Source organism: Accipiter gentilis, chromosome 33, assembly GCF_929443795.1.
Source record: "Accipiter gentilis chromosome 33, bAccGen1.1, whole genome shotgun sequence".
NCBI classification, from domain to species: domain Eukaryota; kingdom Metazoa; phylum Chordata; class Aves; order Accipitriformes; family Accipitridae; genus Astur; species Astur gentilis.
In genome coordinates this window covers 2,296,747-2,323,976 of record NC_064912.1, presented here as the reverse complement: position 1 = coordinate 2,323,976, position 27,230 = coordinate 2,296,747, and the positions used below count along the sequence as shown (strand labels likewise).

The 27,230-nt window shown below is 46.9% G+C and overlaps 1 protein-coding gene across 2 annotated transcripts; it reads left to right on the top strand.

The window, feature by feature from the left end:
• Positions 1 to 391: 391 nt before the first annotated feature.
• UBN1 (ubinuclein 1) lies at positions 392 to 26,208 on the top strand. Of its 2 annotated transcripts, XM_049791807.1 has the most exons (18): positions 392 to 436; positions 1,041 to 1,467; positions 3,313 to 3,399; positions 4,358 to 4,453; positions 4,741 to 4,875; positions 5,489 to 5,592; positions 6,320 to 6,758; positions 9,516 to 9,586; positions 10,861 to 10,990; positions 11,216 to 11,334; positions 11,825 to 11,953; positions 12,877 to 13,020; positions 16,067 to 16,117; positions 17,532 to 17,574; positions 17,907 to 19,133; positions 20,530 to 20,782; positions 21,105 to 21,194; positions 23,784 to 26,208. In XM_049791807.1, the coding sequence occupies exons 2-18, from the start codon at positions 1,228 to 1,230 to the stop codon at positions 23,834 to 23,836; spliced, it is 3,411 nt and encodes a 1,136-aa protein (XP_049647764.1). In that variant the 5' UTR covers positions 392 to 436; positions 1,041 to 1,227; the 3' UTR covers positions 23,837 to 26,208. The 2 variants fall into 2 exon arrangements, with proteins under 2 accessions (XP_049647764.1, XP_049647765.1); XM_049791808.1 differs by lacking the exon at positions 21,105 to 21,194.
• Positions 26,209 to 27,230: the final 1,022 nt, after the last annotated feature.

The following is a 27,230-nucleotide window of genomic DNA, read 5'->3' as shown; positions in this document are numbered from 1 at the left end:
ACCCCTCCCGGGTCCTCCCTACAGTGCCCCAAGGGACCGCGGCGCCGGGCACGGAGCCCCAGCGGCCGCTGCGGCGCGCTCCTCCGGGTCACGGCCGACCCCCTTAGCGCCGGCAGAGCCTCAGCCGCTCTCCCGAGGCGCGGCTCGGGTCGCCACTCGCCGCTTCGCAGCCGCCATCTTGCCCCTCCTTCCCGCCGCCTCGCGAGGGGCAGCCGGGACGGGGCGGCACCGGCAGCGAGGATAGGTCGGCCCTCATCACGTGGGTAGGCCGGCCGTCAGGACGCCGTTCCTTCGAGGCGTGACTGCGGCGGCGGCGTCGATTGGGCGCCGGGAGCGCGGCTTCAGCGCGAGGGCAGCGCCCCCCGCACGTGACGTAGGAGCGGGGCTCGGAGTCGGCCCGGGAGTCAGTCGGCAGCGGCCGCGTCCCGCGGCGGCGGTGAGTGCGGGGCGGCCCTTCCCTTCCCCTTCCCCCGCCCGGCCCCGCCGCCGCCTCCGCCCGGCCGGCGGCGTTCCGCGCGCCTCCCTCAGCACCAGGGCTCCGGTTCCCCTCAGACCCGCGGCCCGCTCCCCCTCAGCGCGGCCGGCCTCGGTCTCTCCTCAGTACCGGGGCCCGGTGTTCCCCCTTAGCTCCGCGGCCCTTTCCCCCTCAGCGGCTCCTCCGGTGGCACAGCCAGCCCCCGGGCTGCGCTCAGCCCCCCGCGAGTGCCGGGGACGGGGTGGCCCTCCAGGGACGGGGGTGTCCGGGCCTCCGCGCAGCGGGAGAGCTGCCGGCCGGAGCGGAGCTCTGGCCCGGGGCGGTGCAGCCCCAGGCCGGCCTTTCTGCCCGGGGCTGCCGGGCCGTGTCCCAGCAAGTCTGGTGGGGTCGTTTGGTTTCCTCGAGAGCTGTATTTCCTTCAGCCTTTCGAAATGGAGTGGTGCGGTGTGGAGATGGAGAGCTGGGGATGGACAGAAGTGACAGCGTGGGGGGCTGTCAACGTCGGAGGGAATTCTGGCTGGAAGACTGACTTCTTCCTTTCTTTCTTTCTCTTTAATGATTGCAGCAAGGGCTAGCAGCATGGGCATTTGTCATTTCCTGAGAAAACTTTGGAATTAAATGACTTGTTCCACTGCCAACGTCCCGACTTATCCTTAACCAGACAGTGAAATCTGTATCTGTGCAGCTGAGGCAGACCTTTTCTAATGCAATGGGAACTATGCCGTGAGGACTGGTAAGACTTGGCCATAGCCATGACAGAGCCCCACAGGGTTTCGTTCACCACTCTTCATGGTCCACTGAGTAGCAGCTTCTTGAAAAGGTCTCGGAAGGATGATGGAGAGCAGCCCCAGGACTCTGAACCGGCTGCAACAGCCGTTCGCATCACACTTACTCTCTTTGAGCCGGATCACAAACGTTGCCCAGAATTTTTTTACCCAGATCTTCTGAAGAGTTGTCGTGGGAAGGTAAAAGGTGGTTCTTCAGGAGACAAGGTAAGTGTCCTCGTGGCCTGTGGGGAACCTGTGTTGTATCTGGAGATTTCAAAGGCTTTTTCAGTATTGCTGTTTTAGTGGTGTTTTGAGAGTTGGTTGTGTGTTAGCTGTGAGGTGCTGAGAGGTGGAAGGAGAGCGGTCAGGCATCCCACAGTCAGGAGAACTGGCTTCCAGGCAGGGGTTCTTGTCGTCAGGCCACACTGTTGCAGTCCCTTGCCCTGGCTGGAATCTCACATCGGAAAGGTGATGTGTTGGTGGCAGAGTGTGGGACGTAATGCTCGTGTTGTTTGGAATTGCTTGATCTAAAGTGATTTTTGGTACGTGGCTTGCTAGGAGCTATGAGGAGCTCTTTTCCAAAGAGCATCAAAAGGAGAGATGCTTCTATGATAGGTGGCTGTGTGTTTTTTGGGACCGTGCCCTACTGCACGTGAACATTTCCACCTTAGTGGCTGGCATCTCTTCGTGTGTGGTGGATGTGGCGCTTTGAGGCGTTGCCTGACAATTCTGTTTTGTTGAAAGCCATTTCTCAGGACACAATGGCATGCAAACTTCTGTAGCATCTGATCTTTGTCTTATGGGTGTTTTTCTATGCAAAGAAAGTTGATTGGATTCTACTAATTTTTACTGTTGCTCTGCTGTTTAGCAGTCAGTTGATGCTTCATGCTTCTTTGGTTGGTTGGTGGTTTTTTTTGAGAGTCAGGAGAAGCAGAGACAGGTATGGAACTAGCTGAGAGAGCACCCAAAACTTGAAGAAACCCTCAGAATCATAGGCTGGTTTGGGTTGGAAGGGACCTTTAAAGGTTGTCTAGTCCAACTCCCCTGCAATGAGGAGGGACATTTTCAACTAGATTCAGGTTGCTCAGAGCCCCGTCCAACCTGACCTTGAATATTTCCAGGGATGGGGTATCGACTACCTCTCTGGGCAACCTGTGCCAGTGTTTCACCACCGTCCGTGTAAAAAATTTTGTCCTAATATCTAGTCTGCATCTACCCTCTTTTAGTTTAAAACCATTACCCCTTGTCCTATTGCAACAGGCCCTGCTAAGAAGTCTGTCCCCATCTTTATTGCAAGCCCCCTTGAAGTATTGAAAGGCCACAATAAAGTCTCCCCAGAGCCTTCTCTTCTCCAGCCTGAACAACCCCAACTCTCTCAGCCTGTCTTCATAGGAGAGGTGCTCCAGCCCTCTGATGATCTTTGTGACCCTCCTCTGGGCCCACTCAAGCAGGTCTTTATCTTTCTTATGTTAGGGGTGCCAGAGCTGAACGCAGTACTCTTGAGGGGTGTCACCAGAGCAGAGTAGAGGGGCAAGCTCCCCTCCCTCAACCTGCTGGCCACGCTGCTTTTGATGCAGCCCAGAATGCGGTTGGCTTTCTGGGCTGCGAGTGCACATTGCCGGGTCATGTCCAGCTTTTCATCCACTGGTACCCCCAAGTCCTTCTCTGCAGGGCTGCTCTCAATTTCTTCATCCCCCCAGCCTGTATTGGTATGCCGGGGGTTCTCCCGATCCAGGTGCAGGACCTTGCGCTTGGCCTTGTTGAACCTCGTGAGGTTCACATGGGCCCACTTCTCAAGCTTGGCCAGGTCCTTCTGGATGGCATCTCATCCCTCGGGCATGTCAACCGCACCACACGGTTTGGTGTTGTCAGCAAACTTGCTGAGGGTGCACTCAGTCCCACTGTCCGTGTCATTGATGAAGATGTTAAACAGTACTGTAATGAATACCAATGGTTGATTTGTCTGAGCTTTTGGCTGGATGTGCTAGCCATGATGGGTTTAATGCATGGGCTTTTGGTGGCAGTATGACAGGACTTATTCTGATGTTTTTGTCTCTTTTATTTCTACAGAAGAAAGACCCTGCCGATCCCTTTAACGATGATGAAAAGGAAAGGCATAAAGTGGAGGCTCTTGCTAGGAAGTTTGAAGAAAAATATGTATGTTTTTCTTCTTTCTATTATTTTATGCCTTAGAATGAGTAATGCTGTTCAGGTCTCAACCAGTAGTATTTAATGATCATTGGCTCTTATGTTCCTGTTCTCCTGCAGTCCTTTATCTTGGCTGGAAGGTGCTGTTTTCTGTGTTCCTTTCCTGTCTCAGGGCTGTGGTCCACGAAAATGGTTTAGATACATTCTTAAATCAGATGACAGTCTGATTAAAGTGAATGATGTTCTCACTTGTAGTGGCAAATAACTTAAAAATTTAATTTTCTTAAGCAAAAATTAATTTCTAGGCCTTGTAGCTGTGGCATGGTGTAATCTGTTAAGTCTCTAATTATAGTATGCTGGTGAGTCTGCTGCCCTTAGGATGGTACTGCACTGGGTAGTTCAAGAGACAGTGATCTGTATTACCCATTTCCTTTCTGTTATTCCTCTCACTTTACTTCCCTAGATGGCAATAAAACTACAGCATGTTTTATAACTGGCACATTTGGATAGCAAGTTGCTGTATTGTCTTGTGATACAAATTTGGCCTATGGGTCACCCTAAGGCACTGTGGGTATGTTTGATGCATGTACTACTGAGTTTGTACTGATTGTATAGCAGTTATGGAAGAACAATCCATTTCTGGATGGGCAGAAATGTTGAAGGAGTGGAGACCCAATTCAACGTAAAGTCTGCTGGCACAAAGTCAGCCTTTCTGGCAGGTCAGCGTTTTGTTTCATTTGGCTGCACCATTTTTGGTTCCATATGAGAAGGCATAAAACTGCATTTACCATATCCTGAGATTACAGTATGGTGGGCGTTAATGCTGGTTGGGTTCTGCTGCTGCTAGGAGCAAAAAGGTCTCATTTACTTTTCTGCACTGGAGCCAACGTCAGTGTCCTGTATCAGGGCTATCCCTGTGGTAACTGGAAAAGAAAGATGAAGACGTTGTCAATCTCTTATTGTTTAGGGTGGCAAGAGACGTAGAAAGGACCGTATTCAGGACTTGATTGACATGGGGTATGGATACGACGAATCTGACTCCTTCATTGATAATTCTGAAGCAGTGAGTACTGGGGCAGGTGTGAGGGTGGTTAAAGGCAGCTGCTTGGGGGGGTCTGAGCTGGCACCTGGGGAGAACCCAAACTGGGTGCAAGCCAGGAGTGTGCCAGGCCTGGGGAACGAGAGATCCTGGGGCAACCACGTGGCAGGAGAATGCTGGTTAGCAGGCATGTCCATAGCCCTGTCTGTTCTTGGGGGAGCACAAATCCCACGCCATTCTCCAAGCAGCTCAGCTACAGAATAAAGTAACAACGCTTACAGTGCCAATAGATTGTTCTCTGTTATTTCCAGTACGATGAGCTTGTTCCGGCTTCTCTTACTACAAAGTATGGAGGGTTTTACATCAACTCAGGAACACTGCAGTTTCGGCAAGCATCTGAGTCTGAAGATGACTATGTTAAAGAGAAAAAGAAGAAGTGTCCCAAGGTCAGCAAGCCAGCTTTCTGAATTACTACTTCTGTTAGAGTTTGGAGGGTTTGCTGCATGGAAGTGTGTTGACATTCCAAGTAGAGTGAGATTTGTGAATTGATGTGGAGAGAATAGGGATGAGCACTTGAAATCCCATTCTGTCTGCATATTTGATAGTAAAATGAAACATGTCTGCCACAGATGAGACTCTGGTGGGGTTGCCTGGTTCCTAGAGTAGAGGTGACAGCAGCCCCTTGTCACTCTGAAAAGTCGCTTAGTATTATGGGGATGGAGAAACTAGTGCTCTTCTTTGGTGTCAGTTGGAGACAGCACTGTTTTTGTAATGCTGAAGTGAGGTGGCTATGAGGCGAAACAGCAGGAGCACCTGGCATCCCTTTGGCTTTATTGATGGGACTGTCTCTGGTGCAAAAGCTAGGTGTGCTGTGAAGTGTTGAAGACAGCGTGTACCAGAACCATGGTGATGGATGTCTGGGGTTTGGCTTAATGTGTCTGGTGGGGAAGGAGCTGTTCTCAAATTCTTGGGAGAGGGCCCGAAGTGGCTCTGGGGGAGCAGGTCCAATTCCATGAGCAGGAGTTGCTTTGATTTTGACTTGGTTTTAACCCTCTCCAGAAGCGGAAGTTGAAAGATGGAGGTGAAAAAATGAAGAAGAAGAAGAAAGATGATTCTTATGACAAGGAGAAGAAATCCAAAAAGTCCAAGTTTCCAAAAGCTGGGTAAGGAGGAGGAGGCAGAGGAGGAGGAGGGAATGCTTGCTGCTTGACAGCTTGCTTCAGGGTTACAGGTGGCATTTGTTATGCTGCAGTAGTACCTATTGCAGTGGGGGGTCGCTTGAGTGCATGCTGCATAAACACCAGCAGGTGAACCCCTGTTGCTTCCAAAGTGGGAGAAAAAAGGCAGCTGACAATCAGGGAAGGAGCAGAGCTCCACAGCAAGAGTATCCCAGCAAGGAGGGTCAGAGCTAGCTGCAGTGTTGGTGTTTCTTGGAGCTCTGTTTAGGCGCTAATGGTGGGAGCAGATACTGGAGAGGCTGAACAGAAGGAAAAGGTATTTGCTGTCCTGGCTTTAGTAGGCAAAAAGCGTCAAGCTGCTGTCATGCTAACTCTTTCTTGCTTCAGTTGCTCTGCACTAGTTGTTTGTGCATTTCCCAATCTTCCTTTCTGGAATAATGCATGTAGCTAAATAAGAGCATAACTTAGTGGAGATGGTTTAAGCTCCATCATCTCTCTGCAGTGAGGAAGGACAGCCTTCTCTTCTCCAGGCTGAACAAGCAGCAAGACCTTAAGAGGCCACAGAATATTTTTCCTGGTGTAATTGGTTAAGGGGCTAAGCCTTTCCAGGTGATTGGAGCATATGGCTCAAGTGAACTGGGATGAAGGTATCCTCGTCTCTTCCCCTTCATGTTGTATTCAGTTCCCTTCCCTCCTCTGTACTTTGTTACAGCTTTACAGCATTAAATGCCAGTAAGGAGAAGAAGAAGAAGAAATACTCTGGCGCTCTTAGTGTCAAGGAGATGCTGAAGAAGTTTCAGAAGGAGAAGGATGCTCAGAAGAAAAAAGATGAAGAGCAGAAAGTGGAGACTTCTTCACTGGCAGAACCTCCAGCCCCAAGGGAGGTGGAGGCGATGCCTGACCCTTTGCTGTCGCTCTTCGGCCATGCCAGTGATAACGACCTGCTTCAGGCAGCGACAGCTATGGACTCGTTAACTGACCTAGACCTGGAGCGGCTCCTCAGTGAATCCCCAGAAGGGAGCCCCTTTCCTGATGTGGAGGATGGGAGCGATCCTATTGGGATGGGCTTGGAGCAGGATTTCAAGCAACCGCCATCCCTCCCAGAAGGCCTGCCAGCCCCTTTGGAGAAACGCATCAAAGAACTGGCTCAGGTATGGCAGTTCTTTGAGGGGCAGTAGGGTTGTGTGGTTGCTGGAGGGCGGACAGCTCTGCAGGGTTTCTGTATCTTCACCCAGAGAGAGAGAGCACGCTCTGGTGGGGGAGTTTTGCAGTGCCACGCTTTTGTGTCACCCAGTTTTCTCTTATGGCCAAGTCCCTTTCTTGAACGCATGGATGTCAGGTAGTGTCACAGTCCTTGCCCTTGTTATCTACTGAATGTACCACTCAGTATCACACCTGTCAGTATGGCTTCTTTACCTCTCTTGGCAAAGTATAGACCTGATGCAAGAGGTAATTTCCAAAGTCAATTTAACGTGAATGAACTTAAAATGTGAACTAATGAGGCTGGAGGATAAATTCCACCGTAATAGTTTTAATGTGCTGTGATGGTTGGGACAGAGCCTATGAAGTAGCGTGCAGTGTTCTGTATGTAAAATAAGTACGTGCAGCTGGAAAGCATTACCCGTTCTACAATGTGAGAAGGCATGAAAAGCCCTGTAGGTGGGGCTTGAGGATTTGTTAGAACCATTTCCCGTGTCATACGCAGTCAGATGGCTTCACTGAAGCATGGATACAATTTGGTATCTCCCACACTGGAGCTGCATCACTGGCAATTTGGGTTCTTCAACCATCTTTAACATCTCAGTGTTGGGGGACCGTTTAAGAAGTGGAATATATTAATTTCTAGAAGGGTGATCCCGCATCTTTTCACCAGTAGCTCTTCCTGCTGCTGGACTCTTGTAGGACTCGCCCATCTTCTCTAAAACATTGTGATGTGCTTTGGGAAGTGCTGTTCTGGAGAAGCAGGAAAGCATTGGGTGCTGGTCAGGGATCCCTCTTCTGGCATGTCAAAGAAGCGTGCTTTCAGACTTGCTGTGGGACTTCTCTGGTGTGAGGGCTGTCACCATCTACCTGTCAATGAGTGCTGAGATGTTTTGTTCCTGTTACTAGTGTTGTTTTTAAACATTAATTTCAAGTTGTAAAGAGTGCTCTTAGACCTCTGTGGTGGTGTATGTTCTGCCTTCTGGGGCACATCAATTTAGAGCACATGTTACTTAAGTATGTCTTACTTAATAACTCCTGTTACTAAATATAAGCTTCTGTTAAAGATAACTGTTCTGCTAAGAAATTTGAAGTGTGTGTAGTGGTGGTGAGCAGATGGAAGAGGAGGAATTGAAGAAAGTATTGCCACAGCTGATAAAAGAATCGGCTGTTCATGGATGTTTCTCTTTGCTACTCAGGCTGTTAACAGAAAACACTTAAGCAGCTGTTTCTGAACTGTATCTGAGTTAAAGAATATTACAGAGGCTCCCATGATATCAAGTTAATTGTTATGTTGCTGCAAGATAGTGTAATAACAGACTACCCACAGATTTTCCTGCTTAGATTTTCCTGCCGCTGTGTCTCTTGTTGCTGAACTGTGTATGTTAAGAAAAGCAACCAAGGAGGAGAAATACAAGATTTAACAATTTGAAGCCTCTGGGTCAGTTAGGATTTTGGGACAAGAACTCTGTTACAGGTTGGAAAGAAGAGGTGCCATACCTCTGTCTGAGAGCCAGGTCTCTTCCATCAAGCAGGTTGGGAGCATCTCCTGAGTTAAATGGAGCCTCCAGGCATTTCCTCTTCTACTTGAACTGATTTGACTTTAACCCCCTCCTTCCTAAAAGAATTTTCCTGTTGAGGATTCTCTTCAGCATTGAGCCTTCTCCTTTGATATCATCAACTGTCTATGACCTGCTGCTGACAGAGAGGAATGTGCACCTTCTGGGCATAAATTAATTGATTACTAGCCTCAACCTTGGAGTGTTAAATCAGGGGATTTAAAAATCATGCCTTTCTCTTCTGGTCTCCTTTCCCATACAAGGAATCAGTAACTCGGATGTGGTGCCTTGTGGTGAATCCCAGTTTTGTTTACATCCCCACTCAGAAGAGATTGAAAGCTCTTGGCAATTTTCTACTATCTCATTCAACTCTTGGAATTATTTTCATGCTGGACATATTTTTCATGGGTGTGATTTTTGGGCAGTGCTGTGTGTGCTGCAGTCATAGCTCAGGAAGCTTCCTGAACAGGATTTTTTTTTTTTTTTTTTTTTTTTTTTTTTTTTTTAGTTTCCATGGTGTTGATTGGAAATAACATACCCCTGTGGCTGCTACTCTTTCTGTTGGTTTCTTGGCTTAGCATCCAAATTGGTCTAGAAAGCCTGATGATAAGTGTTCCTGACCCTCACTAAATGTGACTAGGATGATCTTTCCTGTTCCAGGGACAAGCTCTATGCTCATATTACTCAGTGTAACAGCTCTAATGTGAAGTTAAAACCATGCCCTAGAACTGTCCTTCTCCCAATGGAAAGTATGCCAAAGAAACTAGCTGCCACCAAGCCATCTCCTTTGCCCCATTAAATGGAGGAATCTTCACTCCAGTGTAGTAACTCCAATGCGCTCGACTCTAGTGCATCTGGACAGGAGAATCCAGAATGAGAAGGTCTGTGGGCAGGACATGGTCTGACCAGTTCAGTTGGCAGGGTTGGACTTGAACTGAGGAGGCGTAAGAGGAGAGGACACAATCTCTTCTGTCTCTTGATTGTGGCAGCTTTTAGTCCATTGACAGCAGGTAGCAGGTGCAGAGTTTGGTGGTATAAAACTGTACCTTGTTTTACAGTATTTTTGAAGTAGTTTAAAATACACTTGATTGCTTGTGCCTGTCTATATCTGTGAACTGATGATGACTTGTGCTATTTGCTAATTTCCAGGCTGCCAGAGCTGCAGAGGGAGAAGGCAAACAGAGATTCTTCACTCAGGATATCAACAATATCATACTGGAGTAAGTGCTGCCAGGAGAGAAGAGTGGGAAAGAGCATTTTTGATAAATTCAGGAGCAGGTGTAGCAGGAGTTGTGGGAGTGTCCTTATACAGGTCCTCCACACAGAACATGCCTAGGATAACATGAAAGTCTCCTAGAAATGGCTTTCAGTTGAAATATGATGTATAACTGAGGTAGGAGAATGTTGGAGGGGAGTATCCAGGCCTCCTGTTGTCAAGATGATGCTTGATATCTCTGTGCTTAAATTTGGTCACTTGACCTGTGATTGTAGCTTGATACAAGAGCAGTACATCTCTCTCTGTCAGAGATGTCAGGCATGTTCTTTGCAATTTAAGTTATAGGCTATATGGAATATTTTGTAACTGGGATAAGGCTGCTGTGTTCAACTGGCTTTCTGTGCAAATGGGAGGAACTCCATAACTGCTCTGTGTTTTCTGAGTCCCCAATTATAGAATGCCAGTGTTGCTTCACGCAGCTGTTGATAATGGCTTCATTGTTCTTCAAGTGCCTGGAGAAGGCTGATGAATGCACACAGCTTTGTGATCATTGCAGTGTAATAATACTTACATAGAGACTTTAATTTCATTAAGGTTTATCAAGGCACTTGAGGGGAATTGCTGAAGGGAAGTTTGGGAGTCTGTTTCCCTCTCGTTTCAAGTGGTGATTACCACCTTTCAGCATTCCAGTGCTGACTGCACAAATAGTCCTAATCTGTTGTCAAACTGGTGACTTTAACCACATTCAGAAGAGATTTAGATAGATTTGTATGACTTTGCTGTAGAATCAGTTAGGGGTTTTTACACTTACTATTGACACTGAGAGGTGGCTTAAAAAGCTAGTCTCCTAAGTTATGTATAAGTGTGTAGATGGGTTTGGCAAACACCTGACATCTCAAGCCCAAGAGATAAAGCTTGATTCTATATTATCCTGAGTTAGACTGCCATAGTATCTTACATAAGCAGTGTGTACCTCTCATTTCATTGCGTAATGCTCTTGCACTTCAGCTGCCAGGAAGAACTGCAGAATAAATGAGGCCACTGACATCCTTTTCTTCTTTTTCCAGATACTCTGAAACGAGATTAAAAGGCATAGTTTGGGATAGAGGGCTTGAGTGTGTTGATTCTAAAATCTAAAGAAGCGTCATGTAGTTTGGCTTGTACTTTGTCCCTCTCTTCCTGCCTCCAGCTCCCCAAGTTGCATAAGAGTTGCATTTGTGTTGCTTAGAGAACCCCTGCCAGGTCCCTGGTCAATGCTGTGTTTGTCTTGTTCTTCAGCATAGAGCTGCAGACTCGGGAGCTGAACAGCCAGGTCCGTTCAGGGGTGTACGCCCACCTGGCTGCGTTCTTCCCATGCAGTAAGGACACTCTGGTCAAGCGTGCCCGTAAGCTTTATCTCTACGAGCAGGTGAGTGAATTTGGCAGCACAGCCCTGTCTCGTGTGCATGTTAGTCCTGATCTCCAGAGCACAGTTGTTGTCTGCCTAACATGGTGCTGTCCTCCACTGAGCATGGTTCAGGCAGCACATCTGGTGGCGTGGATTCAGAACTGGCCAGGTCTCGACCTGCCAGATTTGGGTGTCTTGGCTGGAACACACCACGCGGAACTTCAGTCTGTTCTGTGACTGCTCTAGGGTGGCCGCTTGAAGGAACCTCTACAGAAGCTAAAGGAAGCCATTGGAAGGGCCATGCCAGAGCAGATGGCCAAGTACCAGGAGGAATGCCAAGCCCATACTCAGGCCAAGTTTGCCAAGTAAGCTCCTTGTTTGCTTGTTACGCATCTGTAGCTCTTCTCAGCAGGCTCCCTGTGACCTGTAGGCTGCTTTCCTGAAGTTCGCCACCTATTTTTGTTCTGTAGTTCAAAATTGCTGACGGGCATCAATTGGCCTAATTAAGCTGCGTGCGTTCTTTGTGCTACCTGTGGCAATGCCAACTACAGCAGCATCAATGGGACCAGAACTTGGCTGAAGTGTTTCACTTCTGTGCGGGCATGTCTTTAGGAACTTAGGAACATGGCAGTCTCAGAACAGTAAGGCTGGATTAGTCCCGTGGTCTCTATCACACAATACTGGGAGCTTTCTTAACCTTGAGCGCTTCACTCCGCTTGCACCCTAAGGCCCTCTTCTCATGCGTGTGTTATCACTGACTATTGAAAGCTCTGAAGAGTGTTGTTCAGAGATACTCAATCCTGTTCTTGAATCTCCAGGACAATGACTTTCACATTATCTCTGTCTCCGTTTTAGGATGCTGGAAGAGGAAAAGGACAAAGAGCAGCGAGATCGAGTTTGTTCTGATGATGAGGAGGATGAAGAAAAGGGAGGGAAGCGTGTCATGGGACCGCGAAAGAAATTTCAATGGAATGATGAAATCAGGTTTGCGTCCTTTAGATACTAAGTGAACCCGTGACTTCTCTTATTCTATGCAGTTGGAAGTGAAGCATTTTGGTATTTATATCTTGTTTTCAGAGCAGCGCTGATCATCTGTAGTAACAATCAGCTTGGAGGTTTGTGGCAGACTGTGGTGGTTATGGAGCCACTATTGCATTTATTAAATCTCACCCTTATATGCGTTGCAAAATTAAGCTGATTTCAGGCACCGGCCAACTCTGAGAGAAGTGCTAAGAAGCCTCTGTGCTGAGGCCAAAAGAGAGGGACAGATCTTTGGGAAAAGAAGGAACTTGGCTGAATTGCTGAAATCCTGCAGACTAGACTCTCAACAAGACCAGATGCTGGTTGTGAAAGCAGTTAAAGCTAATTGGGGATGGGCGCCCCTGGCACCCAGGTGTCTGACAAAGAACAGAGCGCTGGGTGAAGGGGAGAGTGACGAAAGATAAAATGAGAATCAATCACGCTGTCGTCTTGATCTTATTCTGTACCAAATTGGGGTGCTGCTCCGTAGATGGCCGATTCATTTAGAACAAAGCAAGCTTCACTTCCTGCCTTCTCATTGCCTCTCAGCACAAAGGTCTGCAGAGAGGTTCAGTTCTGTGGTTGTTAATGACGCCTGTAATTCTGGCGCTGGTTTACTACCTCTGCTGTTTCAGGAGATTAAAATGGGAAGGGGTAACAAGGCTTTTCTCCCCTGGCGCATTGACGCGCGTGCACACGCAGAGCGAGGAACGTGCCTTTCCCTTCCTCTTTCCTGTGGAGGCAGCGCAGGGTCGGTTTTATTAGCGAGGTGCTACACAGAGCCAGGCGTGTCTTGGCGTATTTATCCAGCCCTGGATAAACGGAATGACCTCCAACTGGGGAAAGTTAATTCGCATAACTGTATTTGAAATCTTCCTGTTCTTCAGGGAGCTGCTTTGCCACTTGGTGAAGATTAAGTTGGATGGTTATGACCTTGACAAGAATAAGGCTCAGTCCCTAGAGGATTATGTGAAGACCTTCCTAGATGGAGAGGTGAAGCCCCTTTGGCCAAAAGGCTGGATGCAGGCCAGGTGAGCAAGAATCGAGTTGTACTCCAGGGATTCCTTGTCCTAAGGGACCTCGGAAGGTCATTAGTCCTAACCCTGCTCAGAGAATGGCTAGCTTCAAAGTTAGATCGGAGTGCTCAGGGCCTTGTCCTGTGGAGTTTTGGACATCTCCAAGGATGGAGGTCACCACAGCATCTCTCTGGCTCCCCTGTTCTGGTACTTAATCACTCTTCATTAAATCTTTTCTCCTTTTTTCCTGTCAGAATTCCCCTTGCTGCACTGAACTGAATATTCCCTCTTTTTACTTTATACTGTGCACCTCTGAGAAAGATCTGGCTCCATCTTCTTCATGGGTCCCTGCCCCCTCCACTCTTTAGGTAGTGGAAGACTGCTGTTAGATCCCTCCTTGGTCTTCTCATTTTCCAGGCTAAGCAAACCCAGTTCCCTCAACCTCTCCTTGTCTGTTGTGTCCCTGCTCCTCAGTCATCGTAGTGACTCTGGACTGTCTCCAGTTTGTTGACATCACTCTTGCATTGTGGGGACCCTGAAAATGGATGCTGTATCCAGATGTACCTCACAAGTGCTAAACAGGGGAGTAAGCACTTGAACTGCTGCCTGTGCTCTTGCTAATACCTGCCAGTATATAGTTAGCTGTCAGTAGTACACCCTTGCGGCAGTGGCTTATATTCAGCTTGTCCACCAGGACCCTCAGGTCCTTTTCTGCAAGGGTGCTACATAGCCAGCTGGTGCCCAGCCTGTGTGGCTGCATGGGGTTATTCTATCCCAGCTGCAGGACTGTGTTTTCTTTGTTGAACTTCACAAGGTTTGTGTTGGCCTCTCTCTCCAGCCTGTCAAGATCCCCATGAGTGGCAGCCCCGCCCTCCAACATATTATCCCCCTGCTCCCTCTGTTTTCACGTCACCCTCAAACTTATTGAGAATGCAGTCTGTGCTGTCATCCAGGTTGTAAATGAAAATGTTGAGTAGTCTTGTCCCCTGTATTGACCTCTGATGGATGCCACTGGCAGTGACAAGTTACAAGGTAGAACTGCGACTGAGGTGAGGCTGACTGGCCTGTGATTTCTTGAATCTGTATTACAAAGGATCACTTTGTAATCTGCCTCACAAAGGATACATTTTTCAGACACTTTGGGAAGTCTTCCCTAGAGTATTCCCAAAAGAAAGCAAAGCAGAAAGTTTTAGGGGCTTATGGACTTGCACTAGACACATTGGAGAGTCAGCAGAGTAAGTAGGAATTTGGTGTGGTTTTCTTTACCCTATCTGGTGTCTTCACTGCTGTTTCCTGCTCTTTCATGCCCTCCATCATCCATGCCACTGAGCTGGCAATTGCAGAGAACCGTACAAATTGCAGAAAGTCATTCTACTGGGACTGTCATCAGCTTCTGGCCTGCTTTGTTTTGCTCAATAGTTTTAAAGAAAGGACAACTATACAGTCTTACTGCTGGAATCTCTTATCTCTGCATTTAAAGAGCTGGGCAGCACTGTCTTCTCTGCTGAATTTGCTTTTTGAGTTTCATGGAGGATAAAGGAAGAAGTAGGTACCAGTTCTTGAGAGCAGTAAGTATGACTAGCACATTGCAGATCCATTTGGAAAAGTCCATGGCCATTTATTGTAGTTGCATGTGCACATGAAGCACAGTAATGTGCATGACTGTAGTGTGTTGCAGTGTATGGGAGCTGAATGATGGCATTAGGAGGTGGGCACAGATTCCTACTTTGTTAATGAAGATATTGCCAGCTTGAGGGTGTTAGCTTGCCAAGTTTTAAAAACCCTTTTCTTTGAATAAAAGGAAATTAAAATCTTTTGCCCCTAGTTTGTAGGTGAAACTGTTCTTAGGCATACAGATATTCAGCTAAGACACAGTGTAGGAGGGCCTTCCCGTGAGGTTAACTACAGAATGACTGAATAAAAGCAGTTTCCCTGGTTCCTTTCCAATGGCTCAAAGGCAATGGTTTCTTCTGCTGGGACCTGATGGAGTTGGACTTCATGATCTTTATGGGTCCTTTCCAACTTGAGGTATTCTATGATTCTATGACTTTGCTGTTTAAAGACAGAGTGTAGACTGACAGCCACACAGAAGGGGAGGGATTGGCAATATTAGGAAAATTGTAAACAATTTTATGGACATGTCAGCTTGATTCGCTGTCGTAATGATCACAGAAGATCATCTTTAAGAGGAACTTGAAGATGGACAGAGTAGCAACTTTGTGCATGAGTTCAGAGAGGCCCTGCTATGATACTGTTTTCTCAGTTAGCGCTAAAAGGCGATTAACAGAATATAAGGTTAAAATAAGCTTGCTTTCGAAAAGAAAAAGGATAACAAGTCTTTGTTAAGCTGTTAATAGCAGACAGGAAGCATATTCCATATGCTGGTACTGAAGGTGTACTTATAAGCTTCTCACCCTGACATCTAAGAAGGCAGCTGAGTGGCAGGTGTTTTAGGTGAAATAGTGTTTGTGTGAGATTCTGGTTCACTTAGCTTCAGTAGTAAAGGGGTTTGGATAAAGCGCTGTTTGTGGGTAGTAGTTAGTCAATTATTACTGAAATGGTTGTGCTGATTTAAGAGGTCATGTCAGCTGTTTGCTGGGGATGTGAAGGCAGCAGAGACATGCAGCGTGTGAAGGCTTCTCATCCATATTGCTGTAGTTGAGGCAGGGGAAGATAACCTTTCTCCCTTGAAGTTGGTGAAGAGCTCTTGTACGATCTGCCAGCTCTTGGATGATCTGTGGCGGCAGTAATGCCAGCTTGAATGATTGTACTGCCTCTCCAGCTGGCTGTCAGCTTTTTAAGCTGGTAGAGCTTTTTCCTTATTGTCCAACAACTGCCTTAATGGCCTTTCCAGCGCCTACAAGCATAGCTCCCCAGAGAGGGAATTGTGTGGGGGAGTTCAGGAGGATTTTCCTGGAAAAGGGATGAATATTTGTTTGCTCTCTGTGGTTTTAATTTCACTAAGTCCCCTGCTGTACTGTGCAGCTCTGTCTCCAGTGATCCCAGCTGCTCTACTGGGTCTTGCTGGATATCACTTCTCATTGCTCTCTTCCCTTCTTAGGACACTGTTTAAGGAGAGCAGGCGTGTACATGGACACCTCACATCAGTCCTGTGAGTATCGCGCAGCATTCCTTGGAGTGATAACTGGTGAACTCCGTTCCCTGGGGCCTGGGTGGATCATGTAGGAGCACCTGAGCTTGGCTCCTATCAGATAGTTTGGCGCTGCTTCATTTGGGGAGGTCTAGGGACAGTAGTTGTTTGTGTGTGACATCTCCCACCAACAGCCTTCCTGAGGTGCTTTAGCCTTGCAGTAAGCTCAAAGATAAGAACTTTGAAGCCAGGTTGCCTCCTGGCCTTGTTCAACAGACTGGAGTCAGGCCTCTGTGCTAGTCCCTGGGAGGCAGATCAAAGTAAAATGGAGTGTGATGCCAGCACTGTGATTATTACTACCTGTTCAGTCGGTCCTTACTGGATTCTGGATTCCCTCTTTCTTGTTGCCTGGTTAAAGGAGGGGTACAATGAGCTCAAGGTAGTGAAGATGGGTGCAACAGGCTTGCGGGTGGCAAATCAAGAGAGCCATCGGAATCCAGCTGGGCAGGTGCTTTAATGCCAAAGGGTCTCATGGATTTTGCTGGCAGTCTATAATAGATGATGATACTGTCGTGGTTTAACCCCAGCCAGCAACTAAGTCCTGTGCCAACTTCTTGTGCCCTTCCAGCTTTCTCGCTGGCTGGGCATGAGAAGCTGAAAAATCCTTGACTTTAGTCTAAACTCTACTTAGCAACAACTGAAAACATCAGTGTTATCAACATTCTTTGCATACTGAACTCAAAACATAGCACTGTACCAGCTACTAGGAAGACAGTTAACTCTATCCCAGCTGAAACCAGGACAGATACAGACTTAGGCTGATGTCTGTTTGACAGACGGTCCTGTTCTTGGCACTGGATGAGTGAAGGGAAGTGTGAGAAAGAGTATGAAATAGAGTGTAGAGTCATCCTTCCCTCAGCCATACTGTTCCAGTAGTTCAGGGATGTCTTGTACCAGAGATTGCATCTGGCCAGACCAAATGGTCTATTTTCTGTGAATTTGGCAGATGCTTTTGCATCCTTGACTTCTTCTGGGAACCTAAAGAAATGTGTAACTTTTCTCCAAAACAGTCTTTGTATCAGTTTCTCTCTGGGTATTGCTATAGTAAGATCAGCAGTGGGTTCCTGTAGTAGCTCCTAGCCCTGCAGCCAGTGCAGGATTTGTCTGTTGAGTGCTTTCACTGCTCTGCTACCATTTCAAGACTCTGCTCCGCTCCCTAATTCATTCCCCTGTGTGGGAGTTGGAGCTTCCTAGAGCAGCAACCAAATGTCATGCTGTTTTGAATCCTAGCAACCTGAGATGCTGCCTCTGTTCCCTCGGTTCTTTGCAAAAGACTCAGTGGATCATCATTAACAGGGCCCAAGTGTGCTCCCTAATTGGATGCTTCCCTGCAGTCATTCAGTGAGCCATGTTTCTTTTGTCTCCCTCAAAACAGGGCGAAGAAGAAAGTTATAGCTCCTACTAAGGTGAAAGTGAAGGTGAGTTCTTTGTTTTCTGGTTCTCATGGTTGACATATACCAAGAGTCGAGTGACTGCCATCTTAAATCCTATTATTTGAGCCTTGTATCTATACACTAGGTTACGAGGAAGTTGTACTGTGAAATGGCTCTAGCCTGTATTGGGCTTGAAAAAACACTAGAACAGCAGCTAAAATTGATGGCAGCAGCAGCTGGGAGGGAGGTAGGGAAGCAGCAGGCACAGAAGATGCTTATTCTGCCTTTTATCTGCAAATCGGGAACTTTCCCTTCCTTTTTCAGCAGTAAACCCTGCCTCCATTCTGACTCTGTGTTCTTTTGTGATTTTGTTCCAGGAATCTTCCTGCAAGCCTGATAAAAAGATGTCCGTTTCTGTTCCTTCGATGCACTCAAGCAGCACCTTAGCTTTGTCTTCAGAGCCCCAGGGCGGAGCTCTGGGCATCAGTGCCCAAACCAGAGAACTCTTGTCCCTTGGGACAGCCCAAGCAGCCAGCAGCACTGGCACTCCTGCTACCTTCATGGATGACTCCTTGGATGAGGACTTAATTCATAATCCCACTTCCTCCCTTGAAGCAGTCTCTAAGGAACTGGCTGTGCTGAACAGCAGAGCGGGAGGGAGCCCTGACTTTACTCTTCCTGGACCTCCAAAAGCTCCACCAGAGAAGACTCCAACTCTTGCATCCTCAGAGGAGAAGAGGACATTTCCAAAGTCCAACCCTTCCCCTACATCATCCTCTGGTTCCCTTCAGTCTCCTCTAAATTTCCTGGCTGAGCAGGCCCTGGCATTGGGACAGTCTTCTCAAGACAAAAAGACAGAGAACTCTAATTACAAAGAGCTCTCCTGCCAAGCATCCCCCAGCAAAATCCTTCCTGATGCACACCAGACTAAACAGAAACACCACAGCCTGGTCCGGCCAAGCCATGGGCCTCAGACCTCCACCCCAGTGCCAGGTTCTCAGGTGAAGGTCTTTCACTCAGGCAGCCAGCTACAGAAAACTTTCACTTCCCCGGCTCCATTTGTCAAACTGCAGAATCCCAAGTCCTCCTCCCCACTGCCCCAACGGTCCCTCCTCCAGCAGGTCAAGTCATCAACCAAAGCTCAGAGCTTCCATTCCTCTGCATCATCAGGCAGCACCCAAAACTCCAGCAGCTCCCACAAGAGCCCAGGCTCATCCTCATCATCTCTCAGCTACACAGGAAAGCACTCAAGTGGCTCTAGCTCTTCAGGACAATCTTACAAATCACCCTTCGTTTCTGGTACCCTCTCCAAGCATGGGGCTTCTTCCAGCAGCTCCTCATCCGGAGCTTCTGCAAACCAGGGCTGCTCCTCTGGGAGCTTGCTGCCCAGTGTGCAGACCCCTTCCTCGGGCCAGGCATCCAGCCGCCCGTCCTCAAGCTCCTCAGTGAAGAAGACGCCTGTTTCGCAGAAGCTGACTCTGGTGGCACCTCCTGGAGGTTCAAATGGAGATTCTAGTGGGGGCACTCAAGGGGTGGCCAAATTGCTGACCTCCTCCCTAAAGCCAGCTGTTGTTAGCAGCACTGCATCTTCTACCTCTGTGCCGGTAAGCAGGGGTGTGCCATCCCAGCCTAAAGCCAGGAGAACGCGTGGCGTTGTGTCAGGCCATCTCCTAACTTGTTCAGACCTGCCGTAAAGTGATGACTTCAAAAGAATTTCCTGAAAGTCTTGAATGACTGTCTGGCTCTTGGCTACTTAGGCTGGGAAGTCCTAGCCTTTGCCCTAGGCTTGTGCTCCAGAATTCAAACTTTCATTTTCAGCTTAAAGTAACAGCTAAGATAAATACTTTGGTACCTTCCAGACTGCAATTTTTGCATAGGCTGTGTAATGTTCCTGCCCTGACTTTTTGAGTTATGGGGACAGCAGGGCTCCCATTTGGGTCAGGAGGAAGTGCAGTAAGGCATGTTATCATGAGAGCTGAAAATCATGGCATAAATTAAAACTATAATGATCAATTTGTTGTTAATTAGGTCTTCAAACTTGGCCTTCCTTAAATTATCACAAGTAATTTTAGTATTATTGCCACTTTTTTCACGACTGACCTATAGAATAAATAACCTATGATACTGGGCTATGAACTCAAAATGCCTGCCCAGCTTGCTTTGGTGGTTATCTCTGTCCACTTTCTGTTGCTCCCCAGTTACTCCCATAAGCTACTGAAGTGATGTTTGGAATCGAGCTCAGTGGCACACCATGGAATTCAGAGTCTGACAGTTCATTGGGATATAATGTCTCATGAAGGACTTCTGGGTAACCTATACAGACTTGTGTTATTCAGCCCTTGTATTTAATGGTATGAGGGCTTTAATTTTCATCTATAGCAAAAAAGTAATCATTCTTAATGCTGTTTTATTAATTTGTTGTTGGCTGCTCATACCTGCTTGCTTTTGTGGCATGTGGAAAGAGCTGGGCAATTAAATTATTATATTTAAATGTACCTGAAAACCACATACTGCTCAACCTGTGTACCTTGTCTGCTACTGAGATAGAGAGCTGAAAAGCATTACCCGGTGGTGTGTGTCTCTATGGGAGAGGTCTCGGAAAACATTCTTTGGTGCAGGGGTACACCAAACCTTGGTGCTTTGCGTTGTCAGCAGTGATATGCTGCCAAAAGTGAGTAGGAAGCATCCTCCCTGGAACTCACAGGCAATGTGTAAGCTTTTCCTCTGCCTAATGGAGGCACAGTTTCAGAGTAAGAGAGAAACAGTGAAATCCAGTACAGTCACATTTAGAAGACCATAGCATCCCGCAGCAGGGTTGCCAGTGTTCTGGGCACCTCCAGGTGGCCTCAAGAGTTGGCAGCTCTTGGGCCCTGGCTGGAAGGGTGCTTCTTGCAAGGAGCAATTCTTGATTGCTCTATGTTTTGCAGTTCTTCTTTAAGTATGAATGGTGCCATGCCTTCATTTTCCCACTGCTGACTGACCTTTTCTGTTGCTTTTCAGAAAGGAACTAGTGGAGCTGTGCTGCTAACAAGTTCTTCCTCCTTAAGTGTACTGGCTCCATCCTACAAGTCCAGCAATCCAAAGCTGCCAGCTGCCCTGAGCTCCACCCCGTTAGGTATTATCTCTCCTATTCATTCCTTCCCTCTTCATGTCATCTCCTTCAGTTCAGACTCCTCCCCAAAAGCAGGAGTATCAAAGGATGCAATAGTTACGGGACCTGCTCCAGGAACTTTCCACCATGGCCTTGGCCACAGTGAGTATCCTGCTGGTCACACGTGTGTGTTACTTGTGCCTGTGCTGTCAAATAACAAGAACACCAATGCTCTGCTGTGTTAACCCATTGCAGACCAACCCATCTCTCTTGCTGTTGCTTCATGCTGTAGTTCATGCATCTGTATCTCCAGCAGTTGCATTTGGAGAATCTTGGGCACATCCCTATAGCTAGCCCAGAATTCCCAATAGCTGGAAGCTGAGCTATAGGCTAACTGCTGCAGCTCCTCTGCTCGTTTCTGTCTTCGATGTGTATTTGTTCTTTTTTTTTTTTTCCCCTCTCCTTTCTTTGTTTTTCTCTCTAGGTCTTCTAGCTGGCTTGCACTCCAGCCCCCACCATGCAGCGCCACTCCCACATTCTGCCCTGTCCACTCATTTACCGCAAAGTTTGCCAGGTAACTTGTCAGACGGTCGTGTTTGTTTTCTGCGTCGTGAGTCATCCTGTATCTCAGCAGATACTTCCTCTAGGGGTGAAAGCAAAGTGGTTGTCCACGTTGTCTGACCGGCACGCTCGTCGCTAAAACCTGCGGCCTCCCTGAGGTACAAAGCGAGGCGTAGCCCTCTGTGTCCTTTACTGTTTAGTTAGCCAGGGCAAACTTGTGCGTTTCTGGAACGATGAGCCCTCAGTGCTTATAGCAAGTGTTGGTTCCTGGAGGTACTCAGCTTCACTGCTTGCGTCGTGGTGAAGAATTATCCTGCCAGGATTAAAGCTGTGCATGTTTATACACAGTCTGCTAGGACTGCCCAGGAATGAAGATTCTGGCTCTGTGGAGTTTTGTTATTGGTGACCTGTATAAAATGTGTCAGACCAGAATGTCTCGCATCTGTGCGCTGAGCTAATTGCTTACATCTCCTTCGGGACAAGTTTGTAGTGTAAATGGAGACTGCTTTACTTGGTGTTGACAATGTGATGATTTTGCAGTTAAGCCTGTTCCTGTCCCAGTTTGATTCCTACAAAGCAATGCATAAAACAAGAGATTTCTGAAGAACACCTTTTCTGCTCTTAAATGGAGTCCTGCCTGGTGGGCTGTGAGCATGTGTAAATATGTAGCACTGTGGAGGAAGGAGAGAAGTAAGGGGGATCCATGCAGCATTCAGAAAGTTGAAATGCAGGGCTGGCAGAACGGGCTTATCTGCTTCAGGGAGTTGCTTATCCCATTGGTAACTGCTATTTCTGCTTTCTTGAACAAGTGTTCTTTAGCACTTCAGTTCAGTGCCACTGTCTTAGTACCTGCTCCTGTTGTGATTGTCTTATTGAGCAATATCGGCTTGATTTAGGAGCGGATGTGCTGGCCTAATACTGTGGCACTGAGGCCATTAGATGTGTGGATAACCTGCTGGAGTTCATGTGGCCTCCTGTAGCGGTCATGGGGTAAAATGCCCTTGACTGCTGAGCAGAGGCCTTGTTTGCTGAAGAAAGAAGAGTGCTGCGCACTAGTGAAAATTCAAAGAATTTGTTGTCTTTGCTTCTTTTGCTGAAGTTTTTCTGAGGCAGGTTGTTACGTCTCTGCAATGTGGTGGAGCAGAAGAAGAAGGTACTAGCAGCGATCGCTGGTGTGACAGACCGTTCCTTCCTGTTTGTAAATTCACAGTTAGTGGAGAGTGAGATAATTGAATTCAGTTTGAACATGGATGTGAAGTGTATTCTGTGTCACTGAGGAGGAGTTCTCTGTCCTGTTATTTGAGAGAATTTAGAGTGGTTACTTCACTATTGCTTATAGGGCTTATAACAAAAGAATTTTTTGATGAACTGCTGCTCTTAAGCAGGACATAGTGCCAGAAGCTGTGATTAGACAAAAGGTGACTAGGAATAAGTGAGGAAAAACTGACCATTGAGACAGCTTCAGCAGGGACCTGCTTTCTCACTTGGTGTTTTCACACAGAGATTGGAGATTGAGCCTAGTGGTATCATCTCTGGGAGTATTATCCGTTGTGGTGCTTTGTAGAAGAACACAGTAGATATTTAAGTGACGACCATAATCTTAAAATGTATTAATTTATTTTGTGGCATAAGCTCTGGTTGGCTGTATAAGCAGATGGCCACAGCTGCATTGCTCTGTCTGAAAGCTGCGAGGGTTCTGGTGTGTTGGGAGGTTGCTACAAATGCAAGGAAACGTTGATGTCTTAAATGAAAGTGCTTATACCAGCATTCATCAAAAAGCGTTTGAGCAAGGAGCATCCAGTGCTTGCTTGTGTGTTGTCACTGCTACATTTGCTGGTGGAGGTGCCTGCGTGCTGGTGCTGTGGCAATGGTTCTGACTGCTCACTTTAGAAATGCAATGTGCTGGGACTGAGCTCTTGCATGGAAAGAACTGTCCTTGTCCTGGAGAAGAAGCTGTTGCTACGCTGCTCAGTGCCACTGCTGCTTAACCGCACATCTCGGTACACCCATTTGTTCATCATTGTCTGATCGTAGTTTTAATTGCTCCTGGAAAACTTCTGGTTCCTTAAACTTCCTTCCTTTTTCTCTCTTCAGTGCATTTTCTCTTGTCCCTCTACATCTGTTCCTTTCTGTTACTTCAGTGGCTAGATTCCTGTGATTCCTGTTGCCATCAGTAGGCACCTAAAGCCTTCATTACAATGGCAAAGGTGTACTAACAGTATTATTTCAAACCACCTTTCGATACAAGGCAGCCAGTACCATGTATTTCTAGTTTCCTAGATGGGGAGACATGGTAGAGTGGCTTTTAAAGAAGAGCATAGGCTAGCTAGTCAACCAGCAATCTGAATCTATGCCATGGTGCTTTTGCTGGGAGGCCAGAGGAGACCCTCAGTGCTTCCCATGTCTCTTACTCAGGTGGAGAGGCAGGGCTGCTCTCAGTTGTGAGATGTCTCCAAGCACATCCTCTTCTTACCCCCAATTCCTTGGTGCTGGAAGGGAGAAGTACGTCTTTCTGTGCAGAGAGATCTGGCTGCCTCAGCTGCACACAGCTCTGTGGAGGTGGTGCCAAACCCCCTTCCCACTTGGTTTTACTTTCTTTCAGATGCTTCTCAGCTTCACGGCAAAGGGTCCAATGCACAGCAGCGCAAGTTGTGACGTCTGCAAGGAGGGGAGCTAGAGCACACATAGGATAAAACCAAGATGAACAGGTCATGAACTTTGGATACCGGCTGTGTCTTTCTTTTTTTTTTTTGTTTTCTTTTTTCCTCACAACAACTGGAGAGACTGAACTGCAATGAGGAACTCATTGGTGCGTTTGCTCAGAGGTTTTTGGAGCTAAGCCCCACACAAAGGGCCACCTTGAGCCATGCCCTAATGAGAGAAGCATTTTGTAGCACTGTTTTATTGCTGCTGCCCTTCACGCATTCCCTGGCACTGGCAGGAGCTAGAACTTGCAGGGAGACTTGGGTGGATTGGCTTTCTTGCAGTGGATTCCCACCCACCTCTGTCTATATCTGCCAAGTACCTCCAAGTCCAGGTACCTCCTTGGTCTCCCAGTGGAGGGTATGAAAGGTGCTTCTTTCTTCTGCTTTGGATTTACTTGGATAATTCTAGCACTGCCAGTGCTTTCTGAAGATGTTTGACTAACTTTTCAATTGTACTATATAACTGTGCTACAGTTAATTGGAGGACTTAACATTTCCTGTGTGGTGAATCTAACGAACCACCTGATGTTCCCCTCTGGAGGAGAAGGAAGACTCTTTAGAGAGACATTTTAGATGCAGTCATTGACTTTGAGAATTCTACTTCTTTTGGGTTTGGATTATTTTTTTTTCCTCCAAAGGGATGCTTTTTTCCTGCTCAGTTTTATCCTTATTACCATCGAATGCATTGGATTGAATGGGACACTTCTCAGCATGTCACATGTATAGGAAGACATAATTCCAGTGCCTTTTATGGTGGAGCAAGAATGGACTAGTGACACACATTTCAGCCCTATTTTGTGTGCTCCTCAACCCTTTTTTAATCATTCTGTATTTAAAATGTATTCTGTTTTATTTAATAGAGCTTTTTATGGTTGCACATCAAAAAAAAGCTGCACTGTCTGGACTTCAATGGTGTCTTGGTGACTGCGAACACAGTACCAAATCCAGCAAGAGCACCAGTTCTTATCCAAGTTTGTGCAAGCGGGTTCCAGACCCTCCCCTAAAGCCATTCTTTCCTAGGGTCGTCAGTTATGATCTCTTTGGTGGGCAGAGGGAATGATCTAGATTAACCAAGGTCACTACTAGTCAAATGAATTCCAGAGAATAATATTGCTCTCCTCGATGATTTCTGCACTAGGATCATGTGCTTGTCACAGCTGCAGAAATGGGGACCATCTAGAATTGGGGTGTGTCTTTTCTTTTTAATTTTTTAACTCTTAGACATAAATACTTCTCCTGAGCACACCCTTTCAATCTGTGCGTAGTTAAGGGCAGGCTGTGGTTCCGACTGAGGCTTATGGGTTTTGATTTTCTGCTCTTCCCCCAGTCTGCCTTTTCTCAGGCCCCCACAGCCACATCTGAATCATGCAGTAGTAGCGCTGATCCACATAGACTTTACTGGTATTTCAAGCAAAAGCTTGCAGCCTTCCTTCTTGAGCTTTGGGGAAGGTTGCTGACACTGAGTATACCAGCAAATATCCGCTTTAGTTTTCCCCATTTTTGGTAAGATCCAAGATGGACTGTTTTCAATTTGAGCTGATACATAATTTCCCAAGATCAGTGCATTGTTTGTATTTAAAAAAATAAAATAAATGCAGCTCAGATTCAAAATTTGTTTACAGAAAATACCTAGGTTGTAGCAAAAGAGCCAAAGACAGAACTTGTGTTATTAAAACTAAGCACAGCAGTTATTGATGGACTCTGAGCAGTGGACGTCGCATGGTTCCCGTTGAAGGCCTAATCCTGAGAGGTACTTTGCACCTTCAACTTCCCATGGTAGCTGAAAGAGCATTCAAACACCTGGCAGGATAGGGACTCTCAGCGAGTGACTCGAGGTACTGGTTCTACTCCCTCTCTTTGCTTTCACTTGAATGCTTCTGCTGGGAGGCACTTGTGTGCGTGGCCAGAGCAGAATGCCCTCTTTCTAGGAATTTAGCGAAGCCTCTTGCCTCAGGGAAATGTTTATTTGGTGGAAATTCTGTGGGATATTTTTTCTTTACATGCTATAATGAATGAGTGAATGGTATGGAGCAGAGTCGCAGCAAGGCAGAACCACTCAGAGACCCGACAGCTGATGGGGAGCCAAGAGTCTGGCATCTCTGCCTTGACGAGGCAACTTGCAACGCTTTCGTGACGGTGTGGGGAGGCGAGGCTCCCATGGCACTTACTTAGTATGGCAGTTCCTTTCGGGTGTAAGAGCTGCGGTTTACTATTATATTTTTTTTGTGTGTGTTGGGACTGTCTTGCTGAAGATGGTGGGGGTGGTATGAAAACTGTTAATCTTGTACAGAACAACTGAATAAATTGTTTCAAAGTTTCCAAAATGCTTTTTTTCCATCTCCTTACCTCTAGTTTCATGACTTTGTTTTCAAGAATTTGTGTTTCAGCTTGGATGATCATCTCTTGATCATCTGTTTCTTGAGTGAGCAAAGAATTATTCACTGTTTTAACTAAAGTCTCTTGTGTGCTAAGTAAATTACAGCTCTGTTTCTAGCCATTGCAGTGGAAGAATTGCATATTCTCATTCAATATGCTTCTGCTGATGCTTGAAGTTGACATCTGTGGGAAAGAACACGTGGCATTTGGACCCTGGAGCAACGGTATGATCTTGTGTGATCCTTTCATTCACAGAGGTAAAATAATGGTGTTAATCCCCAAAGCCAGGCTGGATATGCGGTGAATGCTTATGGCTGCTTTTGTTGACAACGGTTTACTGGGGTTCGGGTATTAGCCAAAATTTGGGAAAAGGGAAATGAAAGTTCTGCAGCCCCATTTGTTAGTGCAGTTAACTCCCATCTAATGCTGCTAATTAGTCCCAGCTCTAACGCTGCTCCAGCAATTTCCCTCTTGGAAAAGAGTCAACAGCTAAAGTGAAGTCTTATTTTTTTTAACTTTGACTCTGAAATGGCATCTTCTTGTAAAGCCAAAGATGAAGAGACTGCCATAATTAATAAAGAAAAACCAACTTCTGTTTGGAACCACTGCATTTTTATTTTGTACTATAAATAGAATTCCCCTCTATTTCCCATTCCCTTACACAAGTAAATGAAACGTGTAGCTGCATGTAATTCCATCCAGTAAAATACCAGCACAAATGGCTTTTAACCATGAGGTAAGCTAACTGTGTTTCGAAGGCACTCTGCGCTTGGTTACAGTTGCATGCTTTACACTACCCTCTTGTGTTTGGCAATACTGCCATCTCTTCACGCACTTCTTGGTGACCTCTGTGGTGTATGAATGCTCCTCCTGGATCTACAGCTGACGCCATCAAATTACATCTGCTTCACTCTTCCCCAGCAGCATAGGCACACAGGTGAACAAAATGATGGTGTTTAGGTATTAAT

Coding starts and splice junctions, on each gene's coding strand:
- UBN1 (XM_049791807.1), top strand. CDS start 1,228: ATGACAGAGCCCCACAGGGTTTCGTTCACCACTCTTCATGGTCCACTG. Junction 3,400..4,357: donor GGAAGTTTGAAGAAAAATAT/GTATGTTTTTCT, acceptor CTTATTGTTTAG/GGTGGCAAGAGACGTAGAAA. Junction 13,021..16,066: donor AAAGGCTGGATGCAGGCCAG/GTGAGCAAGAAT, acceptor TTCCCTTCTTAG/GACACTGTTTAAGGAGAGCA.